The 13,294-nt window shown below is 53.6% G+C and overlaps 2 protein-coding genes across 4 annotated transcripts in view; one reads left to right on the top strand and one right to left on the bottom strand.

Annotated features, from left to right (window-relative positions):
• Mov10 (Mov10 RISC complex RNA helicase) overlaps nt 1-7,190 on the top strand; it is a 22,031-nt gene extending 14,841 nt beyond the window's left edge. For 2 of the 3 annotated variants that reach the window (XM_036190633.1, XM_036190634.1), the window contains 14 exons: nt 263-417; nt 685-861; nt 970-1,117; nt 1,422-1,580; nt 1,798-1,901; nt 2,051-2,148; nt 2,238-2,454; nt 3,984-4,101; nt 4,215-4,406; nt 4,536-4,610; nt 5,610-5,735; nt 5,813-5,901; nt 6,125-6,246; nt 6,332-6,731. In XM_036190633.1, coding sequence (XP_036046526.1) covers nt 263-417; nt 685-861; nt 970-1,117; nt 1,422-1,580; nt 1,798-1,901; nt 2,051-2,148; nt 2,238-2,454; nt 3,984-4,101; nt 4,215-4,406; nt 4,536-4,610; nt 5,610-5,735; nt 5,813-5,901; nt 6,125-6,246; nt 6,332-6,423 — 1,872 coding nt within the window. In that variant the 3' untranslated portion in view covers nt 6,424-6,731. Of the gene's footprint in view, nt 1-262; nt 418-684; nt 862-969; nt 1,118-1,421; nt 1,581-1,797; nt 1,902-2,050; nt 2,149-2,237; nt 2,455-3,983; nt 4,102-4,214; nt 4,407-4,535; nt 4,611-5,609; nt 5,736-5,812; nt 5,902-6,124; nt 6,247-6,331 lie in introns of all 3 variants that reach the window. The other variant, XM_036190635.1, reaches the window with a different exon arrangement.
• On the bottom strand, nt 7,106-13,294 carry Rhoc (ras homolog family member C). Its single transcript, XM_036190636.1, has 5 exons — nt 12,930-13,294; nt 9,659-9,822; nt 9,029-9,149; nt 8,649-8,779; nt 7,106-7,705 (listed from the first exon to the last, which is right to left on the bottom strand). The coding sequence occupies exons 2-5, from the start codon at nt 9,812-9,814 to the stop codon at nt 7,532-7,534; spliced, it is 582 nt and encodes a 193-aa protein (XP_036046529.1). The 5' UTR covers nt 9,815-9,822; nt 12,930-13,294; the 3' UTR covers nt 7,106-7,531.

Raw genomic sequence — 13,294 nt, 5'->3', positions numbered from 1 at the left:
CCCCCAATTCGTGCTTTGCCTGTAGGAGAGGAAAGCTGGGATGAGTTGAGGCTATGAGGCCAGAGCCAGGGGCTAAGGCCCTCCAATAGTCACATGTGGGACAGAAAAGCTTTCTTACGCCAGCAGCGGTGGTGGCACACATGTTAAATCCTATCACATGGACAGCAGAGGCCAACCTGATCTACAGAGTTCTAGAACAGCCAGTGCTTTAAAAAAAAAAAAAAAAAAAAAATTTGCTTATGTTTGTATTTATATACTGTAGGTTCCTGGTGTGACCGAAAGCCGTCCCTCAGTGCTACGGGGTGACCACCTGTTTGCCCTTTTGTCCTCTGAGACCCACCAGGAGGACCCTATAACCTACAAGGGTTTTGTACACAAGGTAGAACTGGACCGTGTCAAGCTGAGTTTTTCCACAAGGTGAGTGAGTGTTGGGAGAACCAAACAACCAAAAGCAACCTTCAGGCTTCTAAGGCCTGGGGTTAGGAGGTCTCGCTCCCGGAGATGACTAGGACCCTGGACACAGGGCACAGAGACCCCAAGCTGTGTGAACTACATCATCTCCGAGAGAACTTTGTCAGGACTTCCTGGGAAGAGAGAGTGGAATGGGGGGATGGGGGGGGGTCCTGGCTTTTTACTGCCCATTCTGCCTAACTAGAACTCTCCCACTTAACTCTCTGCCTAAAGCCTCCTGAGCCAATTTGTGGATGGGCTGACCTTCAAAGTGAACTTTACCTTCAACCGCCAGCCCCTTCGGGTCCAGCACCGGGCCTTGGAGTTGACAGGGCGGTGGCTGCTGTGGCCCATGCTTTTTCCCGTGGCCTCCCGTGGGGCCTCCCTACTGCCCTCAGATGTGAAGTTCAAGTGAGACTGTGGGCAGGGGCCCCGGGTTTACTTGGGATGTGGATATTGGGAATGGGGGCCCAGGCTATTGGATGACTTCAAGTTCCTATTCCTGGACCCCTCTGCCAGGCTGTATGATCGGAGTCTGGAATCGAACCCTGAGCAGCTGCAGGCCATGAAGCATATTGTGAGGGGCACCACTCGGCCTGCTCCCTACATCATCTTTGGGCCTCCAGGTACCGGCAAGACAGTCACGTTAGTGGAGGCCATCAAGCAGGTGAGGCTGAAAAATAATCCCGGGTCTATAACTGAATTATGCATCCCCCAGCATTTGTCTGCAGTTTTGATCCCCTCCAGTCACATGAATGGTCCTGCACCTGAACAGTCACCCAAAGAGGAGGTAGGGAGTGAGGGTCATTATGACTGCTGACTGTTGATATGTAAATGCACAGACGTGAATTTACCAATAGCCAATACCAAAGTGCCCTCTAGACTAGCAGGCGTCAGGGAGACCAATGAATGCAGCCTGAGTCCGCTGTCATCGGAACCTTCTGCCCATACTTTCCTTTTCTTTGTCTCAGGTGGTGAAGCACCTGCCCAAAGCCCACATCCTGGCCTGCACTCCATCCAACTCAGGGGCCGACCTCCTCTGTCAGCGGCTCCGGGTCCACCTGCCCAGCTCCATCTACCGTCTCCTGGCCCCCAGCAGGGACATCCGAATGGTACCTGAGGACATTAAGGTGTGTAGGAAGTACAGAGAGATGCTTGAGAGGTTCTCAGAGCACCTGAAGACTTGCTGTGTGACTTCGGGTGGGTCAGGACCCCTCTGGGGCCTTTGGTTTTCTTCTATGCAAAGCGGGGGAGGGAGGCAGGTAGTCAGTGTTAGAGGTCCAGAGCCAGGATGAGAGAAAGAAAGGAAAGCGCCAAGCTGATTTCACAACCGTTCATAACCCACAGACCTGCTGTAACTGGGATGCTAAGAAAGGAGAGTATGTATACCCTGCCAAGAAGCATCTCCAGCAATATCGGGTCTTAATTACCACCCTCATCACTGCCAGCAGGTAAGGGATCTGTAGGATTTGTTCCCCAGTTGTTAGCAAAAAGTAAAGGGGTGTAGGGCTAGGGAAAGAGGACGGGATCCTGAGAGCCAGAGCTCAGGTGTGGCAGTTGGGTGCCTGGGAATGACCCCTGCTTGGCCTGACACTCCCAGGTTGGTGTCAGCCCAGTTTCCCATCGATCACTTCACACACATCTTCATCGATGAGGCTGGCCACTGCATGGAGCCTGAGAGTCTGGTGGCCATAGCAGGTGAGGGGGCTCAGGATGGGCTCCAGGTACACCACCCCACGCCAGTTGGCTAAGTCCCACCATTTAACCTTCCTCCCCGTGCCTCTCAGGACTGATGGATGTCAAGGACTCAGGCAATCCAGGAGGGCAGCTGGTGCTAGCTGGAGACCCTCGGCAGCTGGGGCCTGTACTTCGTTCACCACTGGCGCAGAAGCATGGGCTTAGCTACTCTCTGCTGGAGCGCCTGCTCACCTACAACACCTTGTACAAGAAGGGCCCCAATGGCTACGACCCTCAGTTCATCACCAAACTGCTCCGCAACTACAGGTATCACTGCCCCCACTCTCTGCCGCTCATCAGGTTGAAGAGGGGGGTCTCCTTGCTAGCCCCCTTACTTGTGTTGTGACTTAGCAGGTAGCTGCTTCTTGGACCAGTGGTTTATCTGCATATCGGAGGTCCTCAGACCAGAATGTATCCGGATAGGTCTAAGTTTCTAGGCAATCCAACAAGAAAAAAAGGAAGGCAGGGAGCATGAATTTTTCCTTAAAACCGCTGTTAGTTGGATTACATATACAAGTCCTATAGACTTGTGGCTTTTATTTTGTGGGGTGCTGGGACTTGAGCCCAGGTACCTTGCATATTGCATTCAAGTGTTCCACCACTAATGTACATCCCCAGCTCTCCTCTCCCCTTTGAGACAAGGTCTGCCTGTGTCCCCGAGGCTGATCTGAACTCTTGGCTCGAGCAATCCTGCCTCAGCTTCCTGAGTACCTAGGATTGTAGGTGCATACCGCCCTCACTGTCTTACATACTTCTAGCAAGTTTAACATCAGTACTTGGGTGAGTTCTAGACTGTCAATGAGAATTTGGTAAATCTGGGACTGGACAAATGCCTTGGCAGTTAAAAGTGTTGCAGAGGGGCTGGAGGGATGGCTCAGAGGTTAAGAGCCCTGGTTGCTCTTCCAGAAGTCCTGAGTTCAATTCCCAGCAACTGCCTAGTGACTTAACAACCATCCATAATGAGATCTGGTGCCCTCTTCTGGCAGGCAGGGACACATGCAGACAGAACACTGTGTACATAATAATAATTTTTTTTTTTTTAAGTGTTTCAGAGAGCCTATGCTCAGCATCCATGTCAGGTGGAGATCTGACACCTTTGGCCTCCATGGTCAGCTACACACTCCACACATAATTAAAAATAATAAAAATCTTGTAAGCATTGAGTAAATGTAAACTAGGCCATGGTTACCCAGCATTTGCAGGTTGAGTGAGATAGGAGGATTCAGTTTCAAGGCTAGCCTGGGCTACACAGTCAGACACCATCTTGAAATGGCAGGGTTGAGATGGCTCAGTGGGTAAAAGTACTTGCTGTACACATACCTAGCAACCCAGGTTGGATTTCCCAAACCCATGAACCTGCTTATAGGTAGAAAGAGAGAACTGACTCCACAAGGTGTCTTCTGACCATACACATGGCATAGCATGACTACCCATACCACACAGTGATCATTGTAAAAGTCCTGTAAATGCTTTTGTGTTGATGCTTACGTTTTGGGGGTTTAACCTAATTCAAGAGCAGTGGTAATAGACAATTATTTGTTTTTGGACTGTCCTTGGGTAAACTAAAACCTGAGAGTGGGTCCTAATCTCTTGGTTTTTAAAAGGAATTTGGCTGGTTAGTGAGAGCCCTAGCCTGGCTGCATATTAGAACCACATTTGGCTCAGCTTTCTGTCTTCACAGCACCAGGCAGCAGACCCGGGCATGGCTGGAGGGCCAGAGGCTGGGGATGGGGAGCACGTGGAGCAGGGCTCCCCCAGTGGGCCTGGACCTTGTTCTTTCTCCCCCTGCCTCTTAGGTCCCACCCCACCATCCTGGACATCCCTAACCGGCTGTACTATGATGGAGAGCTGCAGGCCTGTGCAGACGTGGTAGATAGAGAACGGTTCTGCCGCTGGGAAGGGCTGCCTCGGCAGGTGAGGCCGAGCAGGGCAGCGCTCCAACCCTGGAGCCCGGCCTCCCTAGCTGGGTTGGAGGGTAGGGAGGCTGGGAGATCAGCCTGAGGGTTTGCTCTCTTCACTGTGTCCAGGGCTTCCCCATCATCTTCCACGGTGTAATGGGCAAAGATGAGCGAGAGGGTAACAGCCCATCCTTCTTCAACCCGGAAGAGGCTGCCACGGTGACTTCCTACCTGAGACAGCTCCTGGCCCCCTCCTCCAAGAAGGGCAAAGCCCGCCTGAGCCCCCGGAGTGTGGGCGTCATCTCCCCATACCGGAAGCAGGTCAGGCCCTCTGACTGAGACTAAGACTTCCCTCTTTGCCTGCCAGCACCCTGGCCAGCTGCCTGCCTCTGCCTCCCTGTGTGAGGGTGATGATGGCATGAGAGAAAGGCACCTATCCCCTCCCTCCAGGTAGAAAAAATTCGTTACTGCATCACCAGACTTGACCGGGAACTTCGAGGACTGGATGACATCAAGGATTTGAAGGTGATGTGCATCCTGCATTCGCTCCCAGCCTTCTGTGTGCCTCTGACCTCAGTCTGTGTTGTGTCCTGTCCTACTCTGTTTCCTCAAAATGAAACTGGGGTTTCCCCCAGGTAGTTCCGAGATGGAACCTGGAGGCCTGCCTATTTAACTATCAGTCAGGTGTGTGGCCTCTGCCCCAAGGATGAAGTCCAAACTCTCTAGACCAGCCCTGCTTGTCATATGATCTTATCTCCTTGCTCCTTCTATAGCTTAACCCTCTGCCTGAAGAGGTGGCTCAGCACTGATTCAGATAAAAACCACTTGGAGAACTTTAATAGTTAATAACCTTTAATAACTTTATTTAATAACTTAAATAACTTTAATAGTTTAATAACCTTTGGTCCTACCCAGCCACTTAACATAGCTGTCTGGAGGAAAAGCCAGGGTGGGTTTTTGTTACTGTTTTTGTTTTATTTATTAACTTATTTTTGGTTTCCAAGACAGGGTTTCTCTGTGTAGGTAGCCCTGGCTGTCCTGGAACTCACTATGTAGACCAGGCTGGCCTCAAACTCAAGGGAGTCAACTGTCTCTGCCTCCTGAGTACTGGGATTATAAGCACCATCACCACCCAGCTTTGTTTTGTTTTATTTTTTAAAGCTCCACGGGTGATTCTGATGTGTGGAGCCAGGGTTGAAAACCACTGCTTTATGATTTACAGGCCTCTCCCTCAGATATTCTGACCAAGTTAGTGACTGTCTCCAGGGAGAGAACTCTTTGTAGTGCCTGCCATTTGATGTGCTTTGACACTTTCCAGACCCCACCCTATAACTGGCTCTGTTCTTCAGGCCTTCCCAGCAGGCAGACCTCCTGTCCTCTCTCCCTGGCCCTGCACTCCTCACTGATCTACAAGTAACCAGTGACTTGTCTGTACCTTCCTGGCAGCCTTGCCTCCTAGAGTGGGTTTGTCCCCATGGCCCCTCTTGGGCCTGCCTGGTCCTAAGACCCGCCTCTGCACTCTAGGTGGGCTCTGTGGAAGAATTCCAAGGGCAAGAACGAAGTGTCATCCTCATCTCCACCGTCCGGAGCAGCCAGAGCTTTGTGCAGCTGGATCTGGACTTTAACCTCGGTTTCCTTAAGAACCCCAAGGTTTGAAGGCTTGTGGGTGGCATGAATTCTTCCTCAGGGCCTGCCCCCTCCATGATATCACCACTTCTTCCTTCCAGAGGTTCAACGTGGCTGTGACCCGGGCCAAGGCTTTGCTCATTGTAGTAGGCAACCCCCTCCTCCTAGGCCATGACCCGGACTGGAAAACGTAAGCATTCCCACCCTGTAATTGCTCTTGGTGACTACGAGCCCCGGGCTAGGGCAGGTGTGTCCTTACTAAGCACCCGAGTATGCTCCGTTAGTCCTCAGATCTGTTGCTGTTCACAGTGCCCACCCTGCATTATTAAATGAAACTGGGCCACTCTGCCTTCTGCCTCTGCTCCGCAGCCAAGCCTGCACAGCTTCCCATGCCAATGCCCCTGTACCCACAGATTCCTGGAGTTCTGTAAAGAAAATGGGGGGTATACTGGATGCCCCTTTCCTGATAAACTGGACCTGCAGCAGGGACAAGACTTGCTCCAAGGTCTAAGCAAACTCAGCCCCTCTACCTCAGGTACGGATGGGCCATGGTGGGCCAGGCAGGGGTAGCTGTGGGAAGAAGAGGCAAAGAAAACCAAGTATGTCTCTTTTCTTCCTAGGGCCTCGCCGTCACCAACACCTCCCCCAGGAGCGGGATGGTGAAGGGGGCCTACCCTTACAAGTGGAGCCAGAGTGGAGAAATGAGCTCTGACGGCACAGCTGCTGCCTTCTCACACCAGCCAAGCCTTATTACTGCCTACCCCTGACCCAGAAACCAGCTCACCTGTCCACGCAAGAGGCAGGAAGGCTGGGAAGTTTACAGCCCAAACCGTCCCGCCCCTTCCTCTGCTACGGAAAATAACCCAAGCTGCTAAAACTTGGAGGAAGGGGCGGAGGAAAGCTTTTCTTCCCTCTCCTTTGCAGTACTGGGGGTGGAACCCAGAGCCTCGAATATGCTAGGCAAGAAGCAGTCTACTGCTGAGCTGCTTTAAGAAAAACAAAATGCCGTTCTATGCAAAAGCCTCTTGCTTATGTCTCATCAGCCTGGCCTTGCTTCCTGTGCCCCCAAGCTGACCCTCCAGGAAGGGATCTGTCCAGAGCCACACCCCTTCAGAACTACGTGGAGGACAGGAAACCCAGTGGACAGGGAAGCCACCCACAGGCTTCTATGTTTAGCCAATGGTACAGACCACTCCCCTCACCCACCCAGGCAGTCAGCCAAACATGACCTCATCCTTTACTCTAGACTCCACCCTGTCCCCTGCTGCCTCCGCCCCCAGCCCTGCCTCTGCAGACAGGGGCCCAGCCTAGCCAGCAACTTGGAAATGAAGAGAAAAAGATGGGACTCCAGGCTCACAGCCAAGGGAGGCCAGGAAAGACAGGAAGCCGCCACACATGGTGGAACCTTTGACCTTTATTCACGTCCTGCCCTCCCACCAAATAAAGTCAGAGACAAGGCTACTACTACCCAAAGCAGAAACCCCAGACTCCTCCTGTGAGCCAGAAATATATAAAGTGCTGGTGTGTGATGTGGGGAAGGCCAAAGGGACGGAGAGCCCTATCCCTGGACCAATGCGATGGGAGGAGGGGCCCTGCTCAGGAAGGGCAGGGCTGACCAGCCTGGTTCCCAGAGGCAGGGAGGAAGGGCCGGCCTACCAGCCCCCACTCGGGGCTGGGAAAACTCATGCAGTCCTGGGCAGGGAAGAACCAAAAAAACTGGCAGTGTGGGGTCCTACAAGGGTGGGATGGGATGGACGGGGGTGTGTGATTTGTACCCCTGTAAAGTGGGGGGAGGGGAAAATGGAGAGACCTTGGGAGACTCAGAGAATGGGACAGCCCCTCCGGCGCTTATTCTTGCGGACCTGTAGGCCAGCCCGAGTGGCCATCTCAAATACCTCCCGCACCCCCTCCTTAGTCTTGGCTGAGCACTCAAGGTAGCCAAAGGCACTGATCCTGTTTGCCATGTCCCGGCCTTCCTCAGATCGAACAGGCTCCTGTGAAGACAAGATACGGGGTCAAAAGAAGAAGCAAATCGATATGCTCCATACACCCTGCAGAACACCCAGGTCCCAGCTACCACAGGCGGTTGGTTTCCAGGCTGGGGCCCTATGACCCAAGTCGCCATTCCAGAATTCTGTCTATTCTCTCCTCCCACCCAGCCTTACACGCTCATTTCTTCTTTGAACAAGTGCCCACCACCCAGCTGACCTCCGTTCTCAGCTTCCTCTAGCCCACTGTTCTCAACTTTCAGGTTGTTCCTCAGGTTATAGTGGCCCCAACCACAAAGTTATTTGGTTGCCACTTCATAACTAATTTTGCTACTGTTATGAGTCATGGTGTAAATGGCTGATACGTAACCACCAAAGGGGTCATGACCCACAGGTTGAGAACCACTGCTCTAGTCCACCCTGCATCACTACCAGATTATTTTTACCAGCATACAGACCAGACATCTGTCCCCAATTAAAACCTTAATTACCCTCCCAAGATAGCCTACCTTCCTTACCGTCCTCTAAACAAATCAGGCCTCAGCCTGGAGTCATTTAGCAAGCCTCTGAGTATACACCCTCTGAACCTTTTCCTCCAGCCACTTATAACACCCTCCCTCCCAGGGCACCCTGATGGCACAGCTTCCACACCCCCATGTGACAGGGCTGCCCCTGAGGCCGAGGATGGCTCTTCATCCATCTTAGTAGCCCCAACTCCAAAGACAGACCAGACCTTAAGCTAGAACAAGGTGTAAAAACAATGCCCTTGGACAAACCGCTTCTCTGACATCTTAGGTACTCTGAAGACCCTCTGGTTCCCCCGACATGCAGACCTGAGACAACAGGAGGTGAACATCACGCTCCCTGCTAAGGCTGGCTATCAGCTGTTTTCCAACCTAGTTTTTGACCCTCAAGGACCTTTCCTCACCACAAGAACTGCCCCGCTCACCTGTTTCATCTTGGCCAGCTCTCTTCTGGTGTGCTCATCTTGCCTCAGATCCTTTTTATTCCCCACTAGGATGATGGGCACATTGGGACAAAAGTGCTTCACTTCCGGGGTCCACTTCTCAGGAATGTTTTCTGCAGAGATATCCCAAAAGGTGTAGGTGTAGGTGTACCCACAGAGCACCAGAAGCCCCCAGTCTTCCACAGCAGTCACAGAGACTATTGAACAGGTAGCACCCTACACAGCTCAAAGCCCTTTGTAGTGGACACTCCCCACCCGAAGGGCTACTGTCTCCACAGCAAAGGAGACCTGCAGGGCCTACATTCCCAACACTCCCTCCCCACAGCCTCTGCAGGCTCTCAGTCCCTCCTCCAAAGCCTTACCCAGGCTGTCAGGACTGTCAATGGAGAAACACATGAGGATGACATCAGTATCCGGGTAGGACAGAGGCCGCAGGCGATCATAGTCTTCTTGTCCCGCTGTGTCCCACAGAGCCAGCTCCACCTGACACATACATAGGGCTACTGAGTAGCTAGCCCAAGGATCCCAAACCTAACATCCCGAGGCCCCCTGAAATCACTGGTCCTATAAACTTACTGAACATCTTTTCATCACTCAGTATGTGCTGAGTTGTACTGACCAGTCAAAAAACCAACAATACACTTTTAAAAATCTAAGGTGGATTTGATCTTTGTGGTGTATGAGCTGCCGCTGTAAGCACCATTTAATTCTTACAGCAACCCTTTGGGGTAGGTCTTACCCTCATTCACATTTTCCAGCAGGGAGAGGTTAAGCCCAGAGGCAAAGGGACTTGGCTCAGATTCCAGAGCCAGTATGTGGTCGAACCAGATAGTACATCCAGGTTTTCTGGGGCTACAGTTTCACTTCCTAAGTTCCGCTGGTTCCAGGAGGGAAATGAAGCAAAGACGTATACCTGGGTGCTAAGAAAGGCCATCTTAGGGCCCTACATGGCTGGGGGCGGGGTTCCCAGGCAAGGAAGTCTTGGCCTTCACCTGTTTGCCATCCACTTCAATGTCTGCGATGTAGTTCTCAAAGACCGTAGGGACATAGACCTCTGGGAACTGATCCTTGCTGAAGACAATGAGAAGGCAGGTCTTCCCACAGGCACCATCACCCACAATCACCAGCTTCTTTCGGATTGCAGCCATGGCTGAAACTGGCAGTCCAGAGGCAGTGGGGATTTGGGAGGGAAAAAAAAAATCCAGTAAGTCCAATAGCATGCTTCTTTAGGGCCCCCAAACTTCCATGAAAACCACAACATCCAGCAAAGGAAGGGAAGGGGCTTGCCAAGGCATGTTCTTGCCAAGAACCAATCCTGCAGGCAAAAGACCTTGAAATGCTGGTCAGAACTAGTCTTCCGGGATGAGTTAGAATTGATCAGGAGGAAGACAATGACATGTAGAAGCCAGGAATACTGGCTGAAATCTTACCCATTCACGTGCAAAACCCTGCACACCTGAGAAGTGCTCAGGTATACTCCAAGAGACTTAGATTTATCTGCCTTGCCTGTCAGCTTCATGTTACCAAGATTCTGACTCATTAAAAATCACTAAAATGCAAGCAAGAATAGATTGTCCCTCAACAGAAGTCACGCATGCCTGGTCACAAAGAAGCCAGCCACAGGAGGTGGGGTAAAGCAAGGAACATTTGGAGAGCAGCTAGGTGCTCGTCTCTCCCTGGACACGCATGCTTTGTTGGGCATTTGGAGAAGAATCTTCAGATCTCCAGCTGCCTGTTAGGTGGATGTGGAAGTCAGAGGACAACTTGTACTCAATTATCTCCCTCTACCTTCCAGTGGGTGCCTGGGCTTGAACTCAGGTCATCCAGCACCTTTGCCCGCTGAGCCATCTCACTGACCCCAGGCCATCCTATTCTGACAAAAGCAGGAAACAGAGGCTCAGTGAGGTTTAGACACATATTCAGAGTCTGACATATAAGTTGAAGGGTTACTAGTGATCCAGACCAGACTCCACAGGTGAGATCAGAAGCAAAGAGTAAGCCAGAGGGCAGTAGGAGCAGCCAGCTGGCTTCCCTGGCCCACCCCATCCCTTCCCCAAAGTCACACAAAGAAGGCTCAGTCCTGGCAGCTCACGGTCAGGCAGCCCGCCTCCACCACCCCCCTTCCTCCTGGGCCTGGCAGCAACATTGGGTCACTGAGCCCCTGACAGGGGACAATGACCACACTGTGGGGAGCCACGCATCTATCACAGCCCCGCTGTGATGGAGCTAATCCACTTGGGAATCACCTCCACCCACTCTCTGGAACAGCCCCTTCCTCCCAGAGGCCAGCTGACCCTGAGGCCCTGGAGACACCTCCCTGTGACTCAAGGCAAGGAGTCAGCTTCTCAGGGTTTGCATGTGTCCTGCACCCCGGCACACATGAACAAGCAGTTCAAAGCTTTGCTGCCTTCCCTGCTCCCCCTCCCGGGGGGGGGGGGGCAGCTAACCAGGCTACTGAGGTCCCCAGGGCTACACAGACCTGAAGGGAAGGGAGAGTACCAGCCAGTTGGGGAGTAGAGATGGAATCGAGGCTGTTGAGGAGGTGGAGGGAACTAGAGCCTGGGCTGGGAGGAGCCCCAAAAGAAAAGACTAATGAGGATCAGGTTAAGCTTAGACCAGGCAGGGACCAGTTAAAAAGGGGGCAGTAACCCGATCTCAGCCCCTAACGTGGCTTTTCCTTTCAATCCCATATCCTGTCTGGCTCAGCTGGACTCTCCTTTACTCCCTACATACCACCACCTCAGACCCTGGCCTGTGCCGCCTGCCTTTTAGGAAACAGAACACCCCAGCCCCAGGCTGATTCTTTTCAGCCTCAGGCTCCTGGGTGGTTCCTCCTCCCCTACAAACATAAACACACACACACACACACACACACACACACACACACTGGGATGCGAGGGAAGAGGACATGAGTCACAGAGAATTTATAGTTGAGTATGCACAGCCACACTTACCACCCCCCACCACAAGGGGTTCTCCCTGATACCCCAAAAGAGAAGAAAGCATCCACTCTGCTGCTCATCTCCTTTAAAAGGGAGATCTGAGAAGTATATCCAGGTAACCCACGGGATTGTTTTTTCTCCAACTCCCCCACCTACTCCCAGTAATTCAACTAGTCCGGCTGTATACAGGCTGGATGAGCCAGCCCCAACCCAGGGTGGGCAGTGTTGACGGAGGTGGTGACTACGGACACCAAAGGCTAGTCATTTCCGCACGCATGTGCCACTTGCTGTCCACAGCAACATGGTTGGCACCAGAAGGCAGGAGGCAGAGGCCGGAACTTCAGGGCAGGGTTAGAGCCCCCACCTCAGAAAAATTTGCATTTAGCCTCTTCTTGGCCCAGAAGAATTGGAGACCCAGGCCAAGCCAGGGCATTAGGCCCAAGGCCAAAATGGCAAGGCTAACACTCTCTGTGAAACGCAGTCCCAGAGGAACTGCCCCGCTGATCCTACGAGAGACAAGGAAACCTCAGGCAGGGCCTGGAGAGGGGTCTGGAACTTGTGAGGCCTTCCCGGGACAAAACACTGGCTCTCCGTATTCTCTTGGTTTCCCAGGTGATCCAGCAGGCCTTTGTACTCTGCTCCCAGAGATCTAGGCAAGGAATCACTCTTCAGGCAACACCTATAACTTAACTTGAAAGCCAGAAGAAAAGGAAGAAATGGGTCCCAGCTTTCGGCCCAACCCCCTAACACTCCCAACCTCCCAACAGGGTAGGAGGCAGAGTCTGGGATTTCGGTGTTCTGTTATTTTCCTCCCTCTCGAGGCGCATACACAACACGGGAGCGGGATCTCTCCTGGTCGTCTCAACCTCTTAGCTCAGACCAGCTCCAAAAACCGTCTAGGGCGGCGTCCAGACCCGCCAGGCAGTGGCAGCCCCCAATAGTAACTAACACCCGCCCCTATTCCCGCCATTCCTCTTCCCAGGGCAGAACTCCCCTAGCTAGCCGGCCTAAGGCCCTGTTCCTTGCGCCCCGCCCGGAACTGGAGCATCTGGGTAGGGTCGCTCACAGAGATCCAAGTGGATCCCTGGCCCGGCTAGGGAGGTTCGGAAAGGCAGGGCTCAGAAAGGGGAAAGGCTCTGGTTCGAGAGCGCTCTAACCCAGGAGGCTGAGCGCCCGCCCCGCAGTTCGGGGCGCTCTCCCATACCCGGCCCGGAGCCCCCTGCTGGGCCGTCCCCCCAGCGATCCGAAAATCGGGAAAGTGCTTTCTTTGGAGCCGAGTTCCCACGACGCCTCGCCACCCCCCCAGCTCGGGCCCAGGTACCTTCCGCTCCGCCGCCTCCAGCTGCGCGGCCGGTGCCGGAGGCTGAGACTGACCCGAACCCCGCCCCACTCTCCAGCACCGCTCCGGGGCGGGCCAGCCGGGGGAGGGAGGGGGTCGACGGGGGGCGGCCCTTGGCTCGGCCCGCCTCTGCTCCCGGCCCCGGGCGGCCGCAGGTCACCCCGGCTGCGGGCCGGGCATGGGGCGTGGGGCTGCAGCTGGAAGGACCGTGCCGGGGAGAGATCTGGAGTGTTGGGCGGTGAGCGGGCGGGTGGGACCCCAGAGGACTCGGCCTCGGCCCCTTGACTTCCAACCCTCCTACCCTGGGGGGCGGACCCGAGTCGGGAAAGTTGAGCGGCTCCCAGGGT

This window comes from Onychomys torridus, chromosome 6, assembly GCF_903995425.1.
Source record: "Onychomys torridus chromosome 6, mOncTor1.1, whole genome shotgun sequence".
NCBI classification, from domain to species: domain Eukaryota; kingdom Metazoa; phylum Chordata; class Mammalia; order Rodentia; family Cricetidae; genus Onychomys; species Onychomys torridus.
This window is presented reverse-complemented; position numbering and strand designations above follow the sequence as displayed.